This window comes from Crocodylus porosus, unplaced genomic scaffold (assembly GCF_001723895.1).
Source record: "Crocodylus porosus isolate Cpor-Errol unplaced genomic scaffold, CroPor_comp1, whole genome shotgun sequence".
NCBI lineage: Eukaryota > Metazoa > Chordata > Crocodylia > Crocodylidae > Crocodylus > Crocodylus porosus.
The window spans coordinates 7,561,559-7,582,555 of NW_017728926.1; the positions used below are offsets into that span (position 1 = coordinate 7,561,559).

A 20,997-nucleotide genomic window follows, 5' to 3' on the forward strand; every position below is an offset into this window, starting at 1 on the left:
TGACAGTCTTTTGCAGGGTGGGGTACTCTCCAGTGGAGGCAGCTGTCTAGTGGATCTGCTCTGAGCAAGCCGGCAGCATGTTTACAAGCAGGAAACTGGGCTGTACATGTCAGGGCATGCACAGATTTCCAAAGTACCGCAGCAAGGATGCAGGGCTTGCTGCTTTGCTTGTCAAATCCCTTCTCCTTTAATAAAAAGGTTGAATAATTAATTTTGGCCCGTCACTGGGACCAGGTGTTCTAGGAACTGCCTGGCCCTTAGCTACCGTAGCAATTTGGAGGAGCAGCGTTGGTCCGTCCATTGGTGAATCCCTGCGGAGACTCCACGCTAACATATTGGTGCTGCACAAAAAATAATATAATATTGGTTCTGTACCAAAAAAAAATGTAACCCAAATCCACATTTTTCTGTGATCAAAATGAAACACCACTGTATCTATCTGTCCCTACATCTCTCTCTCTCTCGCTATATATATACCCGTAGATAGCTACATCCATGTTATTACGGGTGCTTCATTTTAATTACTTTTTTAACCGAAAACTGGGGAATTGCTGTTTATCAAAGAAACCCGGGATCCCCGGTGCTAACCCCTTCGCGGGGGGCGGGGCCCGCGCCCGCCAGGCTCCTCCCCGCGTGGGCAGCAGCTCCCGGGACAGCGCGCGAGCGGGGCCAGCGCAGCGCGTCATCGAAGCGCGCCGCGGGGTGGAAGTGACGCGTCTGCCGCGCGCCGTCGCTGCTCAGTCTCCGGTAGCGGGCGGAAGCGGCGGGTAGCGGCGCCGGGAGCGGTAAGCGGGCGGGGCGAGGCGGTGGCCGCGGAGCCCCCGTGCGGGGGAGGCCCTCCGGCTCCGCTTGTTCTCTGACCGCTCCGTGGGTCTCGGCTCCGGGACCTGGCGCTGGGCGCTGACACGTGTTGCGCGGCGCCTGTGTCTGCCCAAGGGCGCGTTGCTCGGCCCCGCGGCGGGGTGAAGGGGCCGTTAGCTGAGTCTTGTCCTCCCCCGCTGTTGGCCCCACTCCCTGCTCCAGCCGTCGCCAGGCAGGAGGTGCAGCGGGAGCCGTGCTGGGGACTGACCCCAAGTGATGGAGACGTCCCCCGAGCTTACAGTTGGCACCTGCGGGTGCTCTCGCATCCTCAGGGAGACTTCAGTTGTTGAGACGCGCCAGCAGCGCTGCCATTGCCTTTTAAACCGGCACTGACTTGGCATCTGTGGCTGAAAACGGGTTTGTTTGAGTTCAGCTGGAATCGATCTCTGTGGATTTCCTGTTTCTGTCAGTGGGTGCCTGTCGTGCGTTGTTACGTTTAATTGCGTTTCGAAGGTTGATTTAGAACTTGCCTGAACTGTGTTGTAATCCGCAGTACCGTGTGTATTTCAAGGATGGATGTCTGCCTGTCTCAGCTAACGGGGAGTCTTGTTTCAGGTTTCCTGACTCAAATGGGTGATGAAAAGGATTCTTGGAAAGTGAAAACTTTAGATGAAATTCTTCAAGAAAAGAAACGAAGGAAGGAGCAAGAAGAGAAGGCAGAGATAAAACGCATGAAAAATGTAATCCATCTCCATAATGTTATCCTAATTACAGTGAGGTTTAAGCTTTCCCCTCTTGTTTTTCTAATAGAACAAAGTTTCTTCTTAGACCTGTTGGTGACATTCCTGTGACCTTCCCTCTCTAGCACTGTCTCTTGTGCGTTAACACAATACTGTGCTTTGTTAAAATGTAATGGGGAACAGGACCAGATCTTTATCCCTGCTTCAGAGCTGTGGAAAGGTCTGTCTAAGAAATCAACGTAATTCATTAGTTGAGTTGTGGTAGAATAAGGGCAGAGGGAGATGAACAGGAGAAGTTAAGCAAATAATTAAAAAAAAAAAAAAAAAAATGAAGATAGCTATGAGAAGCTGACTGCAGTTTGTGTTTACCCTTCCTTCGCTCTTCTTCCCCTCCCATAGTCTGATGACCGGGATTCAAAGCGGGACTCCCTGGAAGAGGGGGAGCTGAGAGAGCACCGCATGGAGATAACGATCAGGAATTCACCCTACAGGAGAGAAGATTCAATGGAAGATAGGTAAGAGTAGGGGGAGGTGATGTTTCGGGATGCTTATGTTGCCTTGGAAGCAAGAAAGTCAAAATGCGCTGCACTTGTTGGGTTAGTGAGATGGACTTGGAGTGACTGAGGTTGGCTCACTTTCTGTTCCCTTAAGCTCTGAAAGTGCCATACCTTACAAGAGATTGTGACGCTTTGGGAATTGTTGCAACATGTTTCAAGTGTTCAGATGATATATTAATGTTGTGAGCTGAATAAAATAGAAAACGTGTTCCTTCTCACAAGGGGGACAAAATATATAGACATCACTTCCTTGTATTTTATTCTTCTTTATATCTTAGAGGAGAGGAGGATGATTCCTTAGCGATAAAACCACCACAGCAAATGTCACGGAAGGAAAAAACCCATCACAGGAAGGATGAAAAGAGGAAAGAGAAACGGAGACATCGGAGCCATTCAGCAGAAGGTGGAATTGTCATTGCTGTTTAACTTCTGTTATAGTAGCTTTTTGGGTCGAACAGATCTGGGCTCTTAGTTGCAAGTGCCTGAAGATGTAACTTGGGGCAAAAAACGTGTGTAATTATTGGTTGGTAATTTTTTCCCAGTAACTTATATAGATCAGATTCCTTTGCTACTGGGGTTGCGCTTAATTCACTTAAGAGGTTTGTTTGGATTTCTGAGAAACTGTTCTAGGATGGGTTTAGAGTCCAGTTCTGTCTCTGGAGTCAGTGTTGAAATTCCCACTGACTAGTCAGCACAGAATTGAGCATTGTACCTTCCTATACAGACCTCAGTATGCTTTTGCTGGTTGTTAACGTACAATAATCAATCTTGCTTTTCCCATCATCGGAGAACACTTATTGTTAATGTTAATATACTGGCTGGTTTTCATAAGTTTTAATTATGCTTATGATACAAATTCAGGTCAGGATTTTACCAACACGTAGCAAGACAGGGACACAACACACATTGACACATTTTTTCCTGCCTCTTCCCTTATTTCTTTGCCTTTTTAAGAATAGGCATGTGGAATATATCGCATGCAATAACTATCTATTACTGCTAATTATCTTCACTAGGGAAGCATGCCAGGATGAAAGAAAAGGACCGTGAACATGAACGTAGGAAGAGACATCGAGAAGAGCAAGATAAGGCTCGTCGGGAGTGGGAAAGGCAGAAAAGGAGAGAATTGGCAAGGGAGCATTCCAGAAGAGAGAGGTAAAACCAGAGCCCTTAATTACCTTCCCCATTCAAAACAAAATCTCGTCCATCTAGTGAGGCTCGAAACAAACATCGTATTTGTCCTAAGACAAATTGTGTCTGTGTTCATCTCAGAACAGGAAATCCCAGGATTTGCATATACATACATTACCTTTTCAATCAGGGTTTAGTGAGCAGCTGAATGCACTACTGCTTAGCTGCCATTGATTCAATATTGCAGTCCTGGGACAACTGTTCAGATGTACTTTGGGGCAAACTGTTAGTGCTGCTTATCCTGTAAACCTTTTTAGGGTTTGTCCTAAGACGGTGAACATCGATGCCTGAATAATCATACTTTGTCCTGGGAGAAAATGGTTCTAAATGTGGCATCTGTCTGTAGCCTCAGTTGTTGCTTTTCTGTGTTCTTAACTGTATTTAACTACATTTATAACTGACTTTGTTGCAACTAATAACTGGCTTTGTTGCTGTGCCTAGCTGCTTGTCCATAATACAGAATGGATGGTGGACTTTGAAGGGAATTGTTAAGCAAGCTCAACAAGTTGAAATGTTTAATGTTATTTTTAACTTCCTATGGCATGAAAAGCTTCATGCAGATGGTCCTCTCAATCTGTCTGGTTAGGCAAAATGGAGGCAGAAGAGAACAAATCTGTTTTTAACAGTTACTGTCTACCTTTTGTAAAGGGCTGTTTATACTATTGGCAAGTACACAGCGGTATCGGTAATTTTGTTGCTAGTTGGTACTGAAATCAAATTAGCTCTTAACAGTCTCTTACTGCAACAGGAACAAGGAGTTCAGAATTAAGAAAACCAAAATCTGGACGTTTTGGTTTATAATCATTGATAACATAATAAAGGCTAAGTAATGTTTCTAGGGATCGTCTGGAGCAACTTGAGCGGGAACGGGAAAGGAAAATCAGAGAGCAGCAAAAAGAGCAGAGGGAGCAAAAAGAGCGGGAAAGGCGAGCAGAAGAAAGGCGCAAGGACCGGGAAGCCAGAAGAGAAGGTACCTGCTTCAGTGTAAACAGTTTAGTGGCTTGCTGTCTAATGGAACAGCTGTGGCAGCTGGAGAGAATAAGTAACTGTTAGGTGCTCTTGCCAGGGGGTTCTAAAAATTTGGCTCCTGCATCAGTCATGAACAAGGTCACAAAATCCTATGTGGGAAAGAGCAATGTTTTCAGGCTTGCATGACCTCTTCATTACCATGGCTCTCAGAGCTATTGGTTATGAATCAGGCCCTTGGTCAGTTTTCAATGAATGTCCTGTCCTTTACCTATCACAAGATAAAGTAACTTGTTGGAGTTCATTGAATTTCATTACCATAATTATCTGAGACCTCATAGTTTCCGGTTAGCATATCATTTTGCAACGTTTGCATGATACATTTAGGTCACGCATTACTAACAGAGAGGATAAACCAGTTTGGATTGGTGCTTAGGACCAGAGGATGACTCTAGAGTGTGTTAGTGGCTTGGATGCCATGGTTACCTTCTTGGACTCTTGTTTTGTAATGAAGACTGTTCAGACTGTTGGTCTCTGTTTACAAGTGTAGCCCCACTTTGCTTTGCCACATTCTACCTTTTGAAGGTGCTATAATTCCCTTCATCCTGGATGTTTACACAGCTCACTCGCTGAGTCATTCATTTTCCCCCTATGATTTCTCGAATTGTAATGTATTTGGTGTTTGCCCAAATTGCTCCTTTCTAGACCTTCATTCTTGGGGGCGGGGCGTGTTTCTGTACCTTGCCCACTTTGTGTGCTTCGTTCTGGTAACGAGTGCCTGGAAACGTATATGCTATTGCAGATGTTTGTCTTAAAGTGGCAGAGGCAGGTGGGGGGCCTCTGTACACGGGCCAGAATATGTTCTGTCCTTTGTTGCCATGTTTCATTTCCAAACGGCACAGCTAGACATCACTGCTTCTCAAGGTGGCAACACAGTCTCTTTTTATTTAGGGGTACTGGTAGGTATTTTTTATTTGTTTGTTTTTTTTCTAGGGGAGAACATTCATATACAGAGCAGGCTGACCTGAAAGAGGACAAGGTTTGGGATTGGCAGCAGAAATGTAATGCCTTTGATTTTTTTTGTGTTGTTTCTAATAGTTTCTGCCCACCATAGAACAGTGAGGGAAGAATATGGAGATAAAATAAAAATGAGACCTTGGAGTCGCAGCCCACTACGCCAGCAGAGAGACAAGCTTGAGCAAGGAGATGGCAGGAAGCCAGGTAGTGGTTCTACTTGACTCTTTGCCTTTGTACTGTAATGAGAGAGGCCCAGTAATGGGGAAAGCAGTTCAGTTTTTAGCTTTAAAAATATTTATGGCTTATGTAGAGCAATTAAATCATTTTTTTTTTTTAACAGTCAATGTTCATGGTCCAAATGAGTTTGCATAGCTGAAACTCCAGCAGGAGACTGATCAAAGACCCTGCAAACGTCGGGTGTGACCAGGCAGTTCTATAATATGTGAATAGTCAGAAATAGTCTCATCTCTAATGAGATGACCCATGATGGACACTGCTCTTAGGAGGATGCGTCTGCAAGATTGCATGTAAATAATTCTTTATTCTTAGGCTTCACTAGCAAGTTGCCTTTCCCTCAATTTGTTGGATGGGGCTTGTGAGTGTTTTAGCTCACTTCTTAAAAATGGCGCTTCATTTCAAGCCTTTTCTAGGTTGATCCAGAGTCACTGCAATTCATAATTTTCATAGTGTGCAACTTTAACTCGGTGTTGTAATCTTTTGACTGTGATGGATGGAAGGAGTGAGGGAAGAGGAGAAGCAAAAAAAAATCCTATGTTCCAGTAATGACTCTGTCTGTTTCACAGTAAAAGAGGAGAAACCAGAAGAAAGAGACCTCCTGTCAGATTTGCAAGACATCAGTGAGAGCGAGAGAAAAACGAGCTCAGCAGAATCTTCATCAGGTGCTGTTCCCGTGGAAATGGGCAGAATTCATTCTAGACCATAATCCTGTGTATAAGATGATTGTTTGAGAGTGCACCTTGTTACTTACATGTCCTCTGCTTGTCCCCTGAAAGAATCTGCATCTGATTCAGAAGAGGAGGAAGAGGAGTCCACTAGCGAAGAATCAGAAGAGGAAGGAGAAGAGGAAGAGGAGGAGGAGGAGACTGGAAGCAATTCTGAGGAAGTGTCTGAACAGTCAGCTGGTAAGAGAGTAGCAGATCCATTCAGAAATCCTGATCCTTTGTGCTTATGGTTGCATGTTGCTTTACTTGGACTACATTCCTCTTCTCTTGGTTTATGGTACAGTGGTAACTAAACGATCAGAACAACTAGGGGGGTGGGACATTCTGTGCAAAACAATATGCTAGTCCTTCTGCATGGGGGCGATCCAAGTCCTAAACCTAACAATCCTCACTGGATCATTTTGGGGAGAGGTTTTGGTTGAAGACTCATTGTTCAAATGATAGCTTAAAACTGGGGAAGTAGAAAATATTATAAGGGAAAATTCTGCACTAGTTGAGAAATGGACTGCAGACAGTTTCGCCAGCTCTAGTTTTTCTGATTTTTTTTTTTTTTAAATTTTGTTAGGTTTTAATTTTTAGGCCAATAAAAATAGCAATTGGAGCTAATGCAAAAAAACATAAATCACAAAAAGTTTAATAATTGCTCTGTTTGTCATTAATTTAGTAAACTAAAAATTGATCACAACAGCCTGGGCCTGACTGCTGGATATTTTTCTTTGAGAGCAATGACAGGTAACCACCAAAATTTTTAAGACGTTTCCAAATTTGGCTCTTGCCACCAATAATATCCAAATTTTGTTAAGCTTAAGTGATATCACTGGAGGACCTTTCTTCTTTCTAGTGATATAAAGTATCTGACTGCAGCTAATAACAGAGCTATAAATTCTTTGTGTTATGGCATTGTTTTCTTTCCCTGTAAATAAACCTGTAAAGCAGTCCATCATATTTTCATTTTCTTGTGTGTTTGTTTCCAAAATTTCTCAATTTCAAGGCATGAATATCGTGCATAAAATCTGTGCCCCATGCTTTTCCCAACCATCAAGTTAAGAGAGATCTTAATATTATTTTAACGTCATGTTATAAATGCATAATGTAAAATTGATGTACGAGAACAGAAATAGCAACTGAAGATATGTCTTCCCTCTCTCGTCTTCAGTTTTAAGCCTCTTCAGTATGGTGCTTCTGTGTAAAGATGCTATTTTCCAAATGAAATAAAGGTGATAGATTATTAACAGACCATGTGGAGCAGGATCTAAAATTCATTAGAAGCGGCCTTGCCAGCTTGCAAGATTCAGCAACTCCAAGCTGAAACAATGCTTATTTTGCTGTGCCTTGTTCTGTTTTCCAGAAGAGGTGAGCGAAGAAGAAATGAGCGAAGAGGAAGAAAGGGAGAATGGAAACCACATTCCAGTTGGTACGATGCAAACCTGGATTTTGGCTGCAGCAATTATTTTCTTTCTCTTCTGTTTCACGATCAATTAATTTTAATGCACTACTTGGAACACAAAAATGGTTTGATGTTCTAGCCTATTATGGTATGAATTCGTGTGTGTGTAAATTCTATGGGGAAGGAGATAATCATTTTGGAGGCCTGGTTCATGACATGGTATGGTGTGCATTAAAAGACTCTGGCTTTTAATTATTTTTTAAATAATATAGGGCTCATATAGACATTCGGTTTCTCCTGGGAGAGTTGCTGCTCTTACAGGAGAAACAAGTGTACAAATATTCAGGCTTTTTCTCCCAGAGTAAAAATGGCCACTCCACGAGAGAGCCTGGGAACAGCCAAGGTTAAATCACTCTCAGGAGAGTTTCTCTTGGAAGAGTGAATGTCTGTTCATGCTGGGCAGCTTCTCTCAGAAGAGAACATAGTCCTTAAGGATTTCCCATCCCCTGCTGCCCCCCCCTCCCCAAAGGCAGCCTGACAGCTCGTCGTAGGGAAGACGGCGATTGTGTGTTGCTTGCTAGACTCTGTGGCTTCAGCAGGGAGCAGAACAAGTCCCCTTCACAATCTTTGCATTGTGGTACAGGGAAACTCAGGCTGACCGTAGGCAGTCTGGGTCAGCTAGTCAGGCTGCCCTGTGTGCTGCTGACATCTGTCTTCAGGCAGACTAGGGGAGCCTACAGAGCACACCATGATGTGTGTCCCCCAAAGACCTGGCTGCACAGTGTCATCACTGCAACCTCTCTACTCTTCAGAGCATCAGCATTTGAATGTCTGTACACACTGCTCTGGTTAAGTGTTACTACCAGGAGAAAAACATGGCAGAATTCTTCCAGATTCTTTGAATGTGTGTACACAGGGTTGACGGTGGAGTTTTGCCATTGCTGTGCCAGCAGCTGTTGGTTTCCACAACTGATTCTAACTTTTAAAGTTACAGAGTCAAGGTTTGACCGAGATTCAGCAGGGAGTGAAGGAGAAGAGGAGGAAGTCGGAGAGGGCACTCCACATTCCAATGCCATGACAGAGGGAGATTATGTCCCAGATTCTCCAGCTTCATCTCCCATTGAGCTAAAGCAAGAGTTGCCCAAGTACCTTCCTGCACTCCAGGTAGAGGGTCCATTTGCAGCTGTTCCTGAATGTCTTAGGCTGATGGGATTAAATTGGCCAGTGTCACTGATGGCAAACAAGTGCTGCTAGTATCTGGGATGTAAAATATGACTTCATACCCACTCAGCTGCTTACACTGTAAGCATAAACCACACCAAGGTAAAGCCAGAAGTATATTGTAGTTATGTGACCCCTTCAGTGTCTGAGGTGTATTCCATCAATTAAATAGTCACTTTAAGAATTTTAAAATGTGTACTTGTTCATGCATATCATATACACACATTTTAATCAAAATAGAAACACAGTGAGTTGTGCTTACATACCTACACAAGAAAGCAAAGTGTTCATTTTATATAGAGTCTGCCGTTGTCATGTTAACCTGAGGCAGCAACTAGACAGTCATGACCTGTGTAATCCTACCTCTTAGCTGTTGGTGGCTTATGTTCAGGGGATATGTATTCTGCTTAGTGCTGTACAGGAGAGTTATTGACTTAAGGTGCTGAGACAGTTCCTCTGCTACTAAGATCGAAAACTTCTTTTCATCTTCTGTAGAAATGAATGAGGCTCAAGAATAATTGAGGTGAAGTAGGTAACCTATTCCCCTGTAGCGCTGTTCCTGAATAGACACTGTCTTGGGTTATTGAGCAAATGTGCTTTGGAATTCAGTATAGTTTTCTTGGACATAACTGTATTTTAGACTCTTCTAGGATAACTGTAACCATGATGTGTGCACTGTACCGTGTTTTGTGTCTTGGGGAAAAAAAAAAAAAGCCAATCTTAGAGTAGTAACTTGCTGTTAATCTGTCTGTTTTCCCAGGGATGTCGTAGTGTGGAGGAATTTCAGTGTTTGAACAGGATTGAAGAGGGAACATATGGTGTGGTGTACAGAGCAAAAGACAAAAAAACTGGTTGGTATAAGTGCAGCTGTGCCAGTTTATAACAGTAATAAAATGGTGTTTCAGAAAGTGCAAGCTAGTTAGTGTTTTCACAACACTTAGTATAATCATTAAAGGGGTGAAATGTTATCAACCATAAGCAGAGTTTAAGTCCTTACCTGTCTGAGGCTACAGCTCTTCTTGATTATGGGGCTAGGTATGTTTTGGGGACCTATAATTTGAAAAACAGATGGCTTTGCTTAAAACTACAAATTATTCTCTAATTTTTTTGCACCCAAAACAATCCTGTTGTTCTTTTTCCTACCAGGTACTGAGGGGGCTGAAATCTTTCTGGAAAATTTCTTAAAAGGATGTTAATTATGGGCATTAATGTGAAATTACACTAGTATAATGGACACTTTAAAGTTGGCAATGATATAGATATGTGATCTAGTGGTGTTTGTGGATTGGGTGATTGTACACAGAAGAGGTGCCCATTGTTGGAAGCTTTTAAACCATAGGGAATCTAAAATTGGGTTATCACATTCAGGGCTTTTGATTGTAGTGACATTGACCAGTTAGTTATTCTGAAATCTGATAATCCCTTATCACAAAGTTTTCCAATGAGGGAACTGCTAACTAGTTTCCTATAACGAATAATTATCTTGTGCCATGCATGTACGAGATTAAGGTTAAAGTTTAGATTTAATGCAGCAATGCTTTGCATTTCTGTAGCATCTTCCATTCCATTGCTGTACAGACCTGAGAGAATGAAGCCTCCTGTAATTTGATAAGGAATGTAATGGGAAGTCTGGCAGAGCTGGCAACATAACTCAGATTTCTTGGTGCTCAGCCTTGAGTGTTTTTGTGCTACAAGGTCAACTTTTCCCTGCTGTATCAAGCTTACTGATCTGAGGATCAGGGAGAAGGGTATAAGTAAATGCTCCATGATAATCAAATGCTTTGATGATATTTACCAGTTGAAGGCTATGCACTACATGTGAATCACTTTCCAAAATCCCCATTTACAAGAACAGAAAATACGTCTAAAATACCGTTATTTGTTGTTGCTGTTTTTCACGAACAATCCATTTGCCCCTCAGCATGGTGTGTATTTTCCAAGATACTTGCTTAAAGGCAGCATCTTGTGTTGGGTTCAGTCATGTATGTAGACATTAGCAAGACAGTCTAGTTTCTCTCAGCTAGAAATTAAAATAGTGAAGATAGCTGGGGGATCCTACAATTGATTGATTGTAGATCTACCAGTAGGTGTCACTGCAAATTTGGGGGATGATTTAGTCTTTAATATAAGCTGTGGACAGGGTCTGTAGAAAAATAGATGTTTAGTTCACTTACTGTTTGCTTTGCAGTTCACCTGTCATTCCTGTGCAAACAAAACTGGACTTAGTTTTCTCAGTGGTTCAAAAACTTGCATGCTGAAAAATGCTTCCCACAGCAGCTGTCATATATTTGAAAACTTACAAGCCATTTATATCTATATCTAAAAATAAATTAGGTGTTTTAACTTCTGGTGACATCTATTTTGGAGAAAAGTGATTATTTGTTACCAGTAGTGAAGGAGTCAAATGGGAAGTAATTTGCATCCTCCTAGTTTTGAAGTGGCTTATCGAGTGGAAGCTGGACTTAGTCGAACATTTTGACAGAGTATGTGATGAATCAGCTGGATCACTTCTCCCCTGCAGTCTATAAACAGCTGGATGCTGAATGTTTATCACCTCTGATATTGATTCTCCTCATTGCTGCTGTCAAAAATGATGTATCGCTTTCCTGCAAGCAGGCTGTTTCCAGCAGGAAATGCAGCTTTATGAATTAAAAAAATACGCAGCATTTCAAACCACCAACTGACAGATGGTGAAAATGGCTTCTTGTTCTCTGAGTTCTGTGCACTAGGCAGAGAAAGCATGCTCCTATATTTAAAGTAGGCAACTGGGAGACAGGAATTCTGGGTATTGCCAGCTCTGTCATTTGAAATTCTCAGCTCCTCCATCTCCAGTTTTGGGGTAGTGCCAACCTTATAGGAATCTTGCCTTTTTTTAAGCATTTGCAATGCTCTAGAGAATGGAAGGCCCAGGGTGGAGCCATGGTCTCTTTACAGTCATTCTTTGTGCTGTTACGCTACTGGGGCCACTTCCCCTCTAGCCTAATTAATGCTGTGCTCTGGAACAGCAAGAGCTGCGATAGACTGGCTGTTCTCTCATCCATACCTGGTTTTGATACAGCCATGCCACTGTGGACTCAGGGGACCTTGGATAGCTGTAATTGATGTATAGTAAACAGGAGCATTATATGGTCTAATGGTTCACATTTTAAATGATTTTTGCCTTTGTACACAATTAATTGATTTGCATAAGCCAGTACAAGGCCCATTGCTCACTTAAGCCCTATATTTACATGCTGCATTCTCTGGCGGAGGGGCTGTCTTTTTATTATGCTTCTATAATGGGCCCCCAAAGCACTATGAATATTACAGTACAAATATTCCAATTTTGAAGCTTTAAGCAGCACATAAGCTTTATGACAGGACTTTGCATAGGAGTGAATTAAACTCATTGCATTTTTCCCTTCAGCCAGGCTATTTTCTAGCAAAGATAGTGGTCAGTATTTTGTTTCTTGAGACAAAGCACAATACTGTTTTTTGTTTAATCTTCCCATTGGGATTTATGGCAATATTTTAAAAGCATTAATCAACAGTCTTAGAAGTTAATGTGAGAGAGAAATTTCTTTGGATTTTATTGTCTGAATTTAACAAATCATTTTACTATGCTTATGTCAATCTAATCCCAACTGCATAATATTTAAAACATGTGTAATGGCTTCCATTGATATAATTGAAAACTGTGACCTACAGTGGAGAGTCCTGTCTTAACAAGTATTTTATTATCTGTTTCGCTTCGATTCTGCAGTTAAGCTAATTCTGTTTTTCCTTGTAGATGAAATTGTGGCTCTGAAGCGGCTGAAAATGGAAAAGGAAAAAGAAGGCTTTCCCATTACTTCTCTAAGAGAAATCAACACCATTCTGAAAGCGCAGCATCCAAATATTGTCACTGTCAGAGTAAGGCCTCTAAAACCTTTATTTTAGCATTGATTTTTATTCTTGAAGTATTATTCTTTGCTGCTTAAGATGCCCTATAATGATTCAGTTGAAATGCAATGTTTGCTCAGTAATGATTTTTTTTCTATGTGCTGCTGGTAACATTTGTAAAACCAAACAGCTGTTCTTTACTAGAGTTTTGGGGGTTTTGTTTCTTTTTTTCCAACTAAGGACTTTTTACTCTGTAAGGAATAGTCTTGAGTGCTTATGTGTCATAACTCTTATGTGATATTTTTTTAAATATTCCTTTTATTTACTTGTTAATGCATTGCCAAAAGCCATTACTTTGCTTTCTAAACTTCAGATTATTTTTGTTTCGGTTTTTAGGAAATTGTTGTGGGCAGCAATATGGATAAAATCTATATTGTAATGAACTATGTAGAGCATGACCTCAAGAGTCTGATGGAAACCATGAAACAGCCATTTTTACCAGGTAATGGATTTCCTAGCCTCCTGTGAATTGCTAGTGCATTAGTAGTAATGTCTCTGAGCCTAATGCTGTAGTGCATCAGTAGCTAATATCCTAATAGCTTAGCGTGTAATGGGTACCATTGAGCTTGATCTTTCTGGGGGCTCCTTCACAAGAAGGACTTTCATTTTTGTATTTATTGAACCTCTCCATTTAGATTTTTGTCTTAATTATCATTGCTGTAAAATCGAAGAATATAATGCAGGGGTGGACAAAATACAGCCCGCTAACTGACTGGATCTGGCCCATGGCTGCCCCCACAGTGCTCCACATGGGGCTGAGCCCCACTTGCTGCCTCCAGGACAGCCCAGGCCTGACAGCCCAGGCCCAGATCAGCATTCCCATGCTGCTCTGCTCCCTTCACCTCTAGTGGGAGCCACCCAGCTGAAGCTTCCTCCCTTCCCTCCAGACTGCCTGAAGTGGTGCAGCAGGGGCAGGAGCAGGAGCTGCTGCTGGAGGCAAGGGGAACAGAGCAGCACCCAGCTGGCTGCAACTGTACCAGAAACAGCCCCACTAGAAGCTGCATGAACTGGCTAGGATCTGTTCCCCTCGCCTGCAGCTGCAGCTCCTGCTCCTGCCTTGGCTGTGCCACTCCGACAGGGGGTGAAGCTTCAGCTAGATGGCTTCTGCCCCAGTGTGTGGGGCTTTGGCTGTAGCTCCTGGCTGTCTTCAACCTGTTCTGTGGTGGTTGAAGGGGAACTTTTTCCTTGATTGACTCATTGGAAGTTCAGCTGACTCACATTCTTCTTTATTTTTTCAAAATTATTTGTCTTGTGGAGAGCCAGGCAGTAGGCATTCCAGGACGTTGTTCTCTTGATTTGATATAATAAGATGATTCCCTGAATAAATGAAAAATTAGGGGATTTAACAGGTTGTGCCTGGACAGCACCACCTTCCTCCTGTCGGAATGTGATGCTGTGTGAGCTTCCTCAGATGGCTTTGCAAAACGGTTCTGTTCATGTGACAAGCTATTTCTTAGTCTTGCATTGGTATAGTCAGATTCATATGGCATTGGTATAATCAGATTTATATGGCAATCATCCATGCATCATAATAAATTCTTCTTCTGCATGGCTTTTGCTAAAAATTTTGCCTAATACATTTATTTCACAGTCTTGTGTTAAAACGCTAGAACCAAATCTGGTGTCTTGTTCTGCGTGATTTCATTGGAATCAGAATTTGGCCCATACTAATAAAAGGCCTGGGTTGTGTTCACTAAATCCTGGTGGTTCTTTCTTTATTAGTGAAATACAAACTACATTTATCTGTGTGTGTGTCTTATATGCAGCTTTTTTTTTAAAATAAAAATAATGTTAGTAATGGATCCCATCTTTTGCCACTGGGCTCCCTGTTTTGTCCTTCCAGGTGAAGTGAAAACCTTGATGATTCAGTTATTGCGTGGAGTGAAGCATCTTCATGATAACTGGATACTTCATCGAGACTTGAAAACCTCCAATCTACTGCTCAGTCATTCAGGCATTTTAAAAGTAAGAATACAGAGTGAGTTTGATAGTCTTTTTTGCCTGAAAAGGCACTGTGTACTTCGGTCTTTTGCTGCATTAATGCCAGTGATATTTGGATAGTATGTTGCACTCCTGTCTGCGAGAGAGCAGCTGTAACACGGAAGAAAACTTTCTGTTCCATTCAGTATGGATGAACTCTTTATACCATCCCAAACTTTGCTAATGCTTACATGGTCTCATTTAGTCATTCTCTGCATGGCAAGGGGTAAAAACCCAGGAAATTTCTGGCCCAGGGAGAGTTGACTATATAATGATCATAGTATAAGAACAGATAATATTTGGCTTACCAGTCAAAAATCCCTCCCTTCAGACAGCAAGCAACCAAAGCTTTGCAAGGTCATCATAAATCACTTCTTCATGGTGTGTGCTTCTTGTAATCGTGGCTATTTTTCAGCATGTGAGCTTTGGGGATAATGACTGCAGAGTGCACACTGGCACAGGAGATGATGGGAGTTATTAGTCACATGTATAATTTATCTTTATCCAGGTTGGGGATTTTGGATTGGCTCGAGAGTATGGATCCCCTCTGAAGCCTTACACACCTGTAGTTGTGACACTATGGTACCGGGCACCAGAGTTATTACTTGGAGCCAAGGTATGCCTCATCTTGTCCTTCGGTGTGGCTTTCCAGGAGCTAAAAAGTTTTCAGGGCACTGGGGAGCGCAGGTTGGTGGGTGGATTTAATTTTTCTCCTTCAGAATCTTAATTGGAGAGAACCACCAAGGTCTTGCTGTTTAAATATTAGTAGTGATCTTCACTGCCATACAGGGAACTAACTTGCAGGTTTTGGATGTGGGGCTTTGGAAATTGCCTATAATACCATATTTTCTCATGTATAATGCACCCTAAAATAAAATATGCACCTTTTGGGGATGGCAGAATGAAGAAAGAGGATTTTTCCAGAGTTGCATAGAGCAAGCACTGAGCTAAAAGTTTGGTGAGACTGTGAAATAGCAGGAGAGACCAGGAGTAGGCAGCAGACAACAACAACAAAAAAAAAAAAAGTCAAATTGGTTACCGGAACATCAAGACAATTAAAAAGGAGAGATGATTGTTAACATCTGTGGAATGTAAAACAATGAGCCGTTAAGTCAATTGACTCCCTCAGCTGCCCCAAAATAAATGCTACTGTTGTTGCTGGACGGTTGGTTTTGGAGTGAGAATCAAAGTGAGGTGCTTCTATTCTGGGCAGAAAAATCAGCTTCCCTACATAAGACATGCACCCAAAATTGGGGGGGGGGGGCTGTTTTTTGGGAGAGAGCTTTGTGTAGGATGCAAGAAAATATTGTATTTGAAGGCTTCAGATTGCCCAGCAAAGTACTCGCAATACTTCTATTGCAGTGTCCATTGCTGATCCCTGTTGTAAACCTGGAAGAGACTAGGGTACGTTCCCAATTAGTATTCTAGTTGGAAAATTGTGGATTGGGGAAAACGTGCAAGAATTTCAGAAGTAAGAGAGCACCTTTGCTCAGGACCCAGACCTTCACAGATCTTGAGCCAACAGAATCTGTGGACTATGGGAGGCTCTTCCAAGTGAAAAAGCAGGTTATGCTGAGAAGGGTTGTGTTGTGGACATCTGGTGTTTGACCCTAATCCAAGACTATGCAGGGGCAAAGGAGCCAAAGAGCATGGTGCTGGTGTAGGAGAGGTAGCAGCTAGATCCCCCCCCCCCCCCCCCCGGGCGTGCTGCTTGCTAATTGTGACAATAGTGGTGTTCTTAAGAGGTGAATGAACTGGGTGGTATTTTGGTGAGTGTTACGTTTTCAGGCTGTGGTATTTGTGTGGATGAACATGCTCTTTTTTACCATCCGCAGTAACCTTTACTGCAGAACATACACTGATGTGTACAAAGTGCATTGAGATTGTTTCACAGTGTGCTTCATTTTAAGTAGTTAGCTAATTAACATTCTTTGAGTTGACTATTGGAATAGATTATTTTAGAAAACAGACCACTCTGTAAAATATCTCCTTTTCCTTTCAGGAGTATTCCACTGCAATAGACATGTGGTCAGTAGGTTGTATATTTGGAGAACTATTGACTCAGAAACCACTGTTTCCAGGAAAGTCAGAAATTGACCAGATTAACAAAGTATTCAAGGTAATGCGCTTTATACTTTGGGAGTAACTGATGATTTTTATAGGTGGGACTGAAAGGGGAATAAGAGTTGCACAGGAAAAGTATTTGTTAAAACCTCAGCTGAGCCATTTTGCATTTGCTGAATCGCAGAAGCCATATGGTTGATGTGTTTGTGCTTTTATTTTGTATGCATCATGCATCTGTGTAATGCTAAATGAGCAAGAAAGGTGCATTATGGAGGTGGGTTGTTCTGTATTTTTCTTCCCAGGAACTAGGTACCCCCAGTGAAAAAATCTGGCCTGGGTATAATGAGCTGCCTGCTGTAAAAAAGATGACATTCACGGAGTATCCCTTTAACAACTTGCGCAAAAGGTTTGGGGCACTGCTGTCTGACCAAGGCTTTGATCTCATGAACAAGTAAGTACAAGCTACCTGCAGAACTGGGAAAAGCAAATGTGTGCTGCAAAAGCTGTGTGGAATTATTTACAGCTAGGCTTTACTTGCTTGTTAGGCCTGTGTAAAGTGGCTAGTATTCGATTCGGATTTGGCCAATTTTGGGGGACAGTGATTTGATTTGGTGATTTGAATCACTGTCCCAAATCAGTTTGGCTGAATCTCCTAATCAAAAAGGCCCCATCTTCTGTCTATTCTCAGCCCTGTCAGTGGCTGTTCCGCTCAGTCCCAATGTCTTGGCCCTTTTTTTTTTAAAGCTTGGCACCTGGGGGGGGCCAGAGGTGATCTCTGCTGCCCCATGCTGAGTGTTTGGGTCTGCCATGAGCCCCCAGAAGTCCCAAAGGCTGCTGCAGCAGCTGGTGTGTGTGGGGCTTTAAAAAAAAAAAAAAATAGAGAGATGGGGCCATGCTGGGCAGCCGTTGACGGGACTGGGAGTCGGGCAGGGGTTCGGGGGCACTCGGGAGGGGCTCGGGGAGCAGGCAGGGGATGGGGCCTGGTGGGGGTCCCCCCCCATGGTCCCCTCCCCCCTCCTCCAGCATCCCCCACCCACGCCTACATACTGGCATGGAGTCCAGGTCCAGCTCCCTGCAGTGCTGAGCAAGGACTGCCTGAATCTCCAAAGCTCTCCAAATCTTTTCTGAGCATGTTTCTATAAAGAATGTGATTATAGGATACAAGCCAAATAGAGCTGGGTTTCAGTTGTTAGAGCAGATGCATGTCCTTCATACATTAAATAACTGGCTTCATTCACATTACACAGCATTGCCTGAGACCTGATCTCTTCTTGAGAGTAAAGTAGCATTTTAAAACTGCATCAGCTGAGCTGTTTTGGTTCCTTTTGGAGTTGTATCTGGGGACTCATTCATTCTTAGGTGTCTGATGCTTTGCAACTCAATTAACTAATCTATGGAGCACCGTTAGTGAGATGGCATATATCTCTGCGTGCTAGTGCTCCTGAAAAATGAGGCTTAGCTGGCTGATTTTATAAGAGAGTCTTTAAACTTTAAAATAATCTTTTGTTACAAAAAAGGAGTTTTAGAAATGAGAAATCTGACTAGATTTTTCCTTTGAGCTAATTGTTCCCCCTCTTCTGCTTTTTTCCATCACATTCCTTTGCCTTGACCAATTTTCAGGTTCTTGACCTACTATCCAGGCAGAAGAATCACAGCCGAGGATGGCTTGAAGCACGAGTATTTCCGAGAGACTCCCCTCCCCATTGAACCGGCCATGTTTCCAACATGGCCAGCAAAAAGTGAACAACAAAGAGTGAAACGTGGTACAAGCCCACGGCCACCAGAGGGAGGCCTTGGATATAGTCAGTTGGTAGGTTTTATGACTCAGTACAAAATCAGTTAATATAGGCTCTCAGACTCCTTTCTTATCTCCGACTACTAGTTTTGGGAAGGCTGGTAGACTATACTGCATCAGCATAATTGGGCCAGGAATCATTAGATTTACTAGCAAGTGCAAGGCTCCTGTAGAGTGTATGAGAGAAGTGTTAGACACTCCCTGTTTCTACTGTACATGTAAGAATAAGGGCTTTGCAGATATTGGTCTGTTGGTTTCTGTTTGCCATTGCACAAGCAGCAGAATCGCTATCTTGACAGTAAGATCTGAGAGGGAGCAGACCCCTCTTCAAGCATAGTTCAGGTTGCTCTTCCCTTTGGAGTAAACCTGGCTTCCAGTGTTGAGACCTGTCTCTTAAAATGAAAACTGAAATCCCCAGTCTGGCAAGTGGGAGGCAGTTGGAGGCAGAGGAAAGCTTCTCTGTTTCCTCCGAAGTCTGGAAAGACAAATCATTAGAAAAAGCTTTTGGGTGGGGAGGCTCTTAACATTGCTGGACTCTCTGCTTCCTTGTTCGCTAACTCTGGAGAAGCTGTAGTCATTTAGATTCCCTGCAAAGTTCTATCCATTATTTCTCAGTTTCCCTATTCACTTCCACCTCCTTGTTTCTATTCCCCAATCCAGCATATGTTAGACAGTGTGATTTATCTGTTGTACCCAAGGTAATTATGTAGTGGAGGTCACTTCTAAATGTGCATGACCATGCAGAACTCAATGGTGGGTGTCCAGACTTGATCTGATTTGGTGCCAAGCAGGTAGCGTTTACAAAAACAGGCACTCAAGTATAGGGGTACAAAATAAGGAAACCTGTTGAGGTCTTTTTGGAAATAAAGTCCTGGGGTACTAATGATTAAAGGCCATGAATATAACCTTAGCTAGAGCCCAGCTTGGAGGCATTAAATGGAACACTGCATTTCCCTCATTCTTGTGAATACGTTGGTTGCTCTGCTCTTACTGTAGTGTTACACTCTGACCCTTACCCAAATGCACACAACAAAACACCTGACTTGCATGTTGATTTTTCACAGGGTGACGATGATCTGAAGGATACAGGCTTTCACTTGACTACCACAAATCAAGGAGCGTCGGCAGCAGGCCCTGGCTTCAGCCTCAAGTTCTAAAATTAGTGCAAAGAGATTAAAAAAAAAAAAAAAGAGCGAGAGATACTGAGGCAGAGATTGAGCGCTTTTGACTTCAACCACGTCACTACTGGGAGTAGATAGCTGAGTGTGCCAGTTCTGTTCTTCATGTTGGAAAGGCACGATGCTTTTCACAGAAACCTCCAGTTGTCGTCACTGGTTAGAAGGCGCTTGCTGAGCGTGGAATATAACTCCTGTGTTCCATTCAGAGGACTGGAAGCATTCTGAAAAGCCCAAGGATCGTTACAAAAATTCACAAAGGAAAACTTTACAATCTTGGGACTTTTTTTTTGGTTTGTTTTTTAATTTTTTAAAAATTTTTGGCTTGTAAATTTGTAGAATTAAATCTCATTTTTGTTTAATAGTGTGAAGGATTTTGTTTCTTCACCTGGAGCAGACTTGGATGTCAGTGGCACGGGCTTCTAGAGAGGAACCTTTGCAGAAGTATTTTCTGTCTCTCAAACTGAGGCATGTCAGCTGCACTGGTAGATGGGCTCTTCTATAAAGATGATTGTGTGTGAACATAGTTATTTATTTGGGCAGGAAACCCTAAACACATTTCTGAGGTTTCTTTCCAGTTCTGTGCCTTGGAGAGAGCTAAGTTATGTTATGCTTAATGCTCATTGATGACTGAGTGCACTGATACCTCCATATGGTTTCTAGTGGATTGACTACTTCACTGTTTGACCTCTCATATGTATATATTTACAGTGGTTGTGCAAAGCTAAAATTGCACTATTGTTTTATAAATCAAGAATCTTAAATATGGGGACTTGGAAATTTATTTCCTATAGGAAGCATTGCAAAAGATTCCCCTTCTCTTAGAAAAGGAAAAACTAGTTGCTGTGAATTCATATTACAATCTACCAGTCCCTCAATGAACGCTGAGCTTCTGTTGGTATTGTCCTGGAAGTTCATGGGTTTTGATTTTTCTAATGCATCTCTGAACTGTCCCTTTCTGGGTCTAGGAGGTCAGAAACTACTGTTAAAAGTTATGAATTCACAGGGTTAGAATTAGGCTCCAGTCCAGTGAAATGCTTAACTCTAGTGAGGAGGTAGTCCCACTGACTTTGATACAGTTACTTATGAGCTGAAAGTTAAGCATGTTTGGTAGCTTGCTGGATCAGGGCCTCTGAAATTGAGAACTTTGTGCACTTGGATTGTCATAACTTTGAAAATAGAGTACAGTTTTTCTGGGAGAAAAACAGAAATGTATGGAC

General features: G+C 42.4%; 1 protein-coding gene across 4 annotated transcripts; it reads left to right on the forward strand.

Moving 5' to 3' along the window:
• Positions 1 to 709: 709 nt before the first annotated feature.
• Positions 710 to 20,541, forward strand: CDK11A (cyclin dependent kinase 11A). Of its 4 annotated transcripts, none has more exons than XM_019541307.1 (20): positions 710 to 785; positions 1,417 to 1,541; positions 1,941 to 2,056; positions 2,377 to 2,501; positions 3,115 to 3,253; positions 4,129 to 4,259; positions 5,354 to 5,476; positions 6,076 to 6,171; positions 6,286 to 6,414; positions 7,583 to 7,648; positions 8,610 to 8,785; positions 9,603 to 9,693; positions 12,612 to 12,733; positions 13,100 to 13,205; positions 14,607 to 14,728; positions 15,252 to 15,359; positions 16,746 to 16,862; positions 17,110 to 17,258; positions 18,428 to 18,617; positions 19,667 to 20,541. In XM_019541307.1, the coding sequence occupies exons 2-20, from the start codon at positions 1,431 to 1,433 to the stop codon at positions 19,757 to 19,759; spliced, it is 2,310 nt and encodes a 769-aa protein (XP_019396852.1). In that variant the 5' UTR covers positions 710 to 785; positions 1,417 to 1,430; the 3' UTR covers positions 19,760 to 20,541. The 4 variants fall into 4 exon arrangements, with proteins under 4 accessions (XP_019396852.1, XP_019396855.1, XP_019396854.1 ...); XM_019541309.1 differs by having other exon boundaries at positions 711 to 785; positions 8,616 to 8,785; XM_019541308.1 differs by lacking the exon at positions 710 to 785 and adding an exon at positions 808 to 1,218.
• Positions 20,542 to 20,997: the final 456 nt, after the last annotated feature.

Excerpts from the sequence above, each read along its gene's own strand:
- CDK11A (XM_019541307.1), top strand. The coding sequence starts at position 1,431 with ATGGGTGATGAAAAGGATTCTTGGAAAGTGAAAACTTTAGATGAAATT. Across the intron at positions 15,360-16,745 it reads AGTTATTACTTGGAGCCAAG|GAGTATTCCACTGCAATAGA; the intron begins GTATGCCTCATC and ends TTTTCCTTTCAG. Across the intron at positions 16,863-17,109 it reads AGATTAACAAAGTATTCAAG|GAACTAGGTACCCCCAGTGA; the intron begins GTAATGCGCTTT and ends TTTTCTTCCCAG.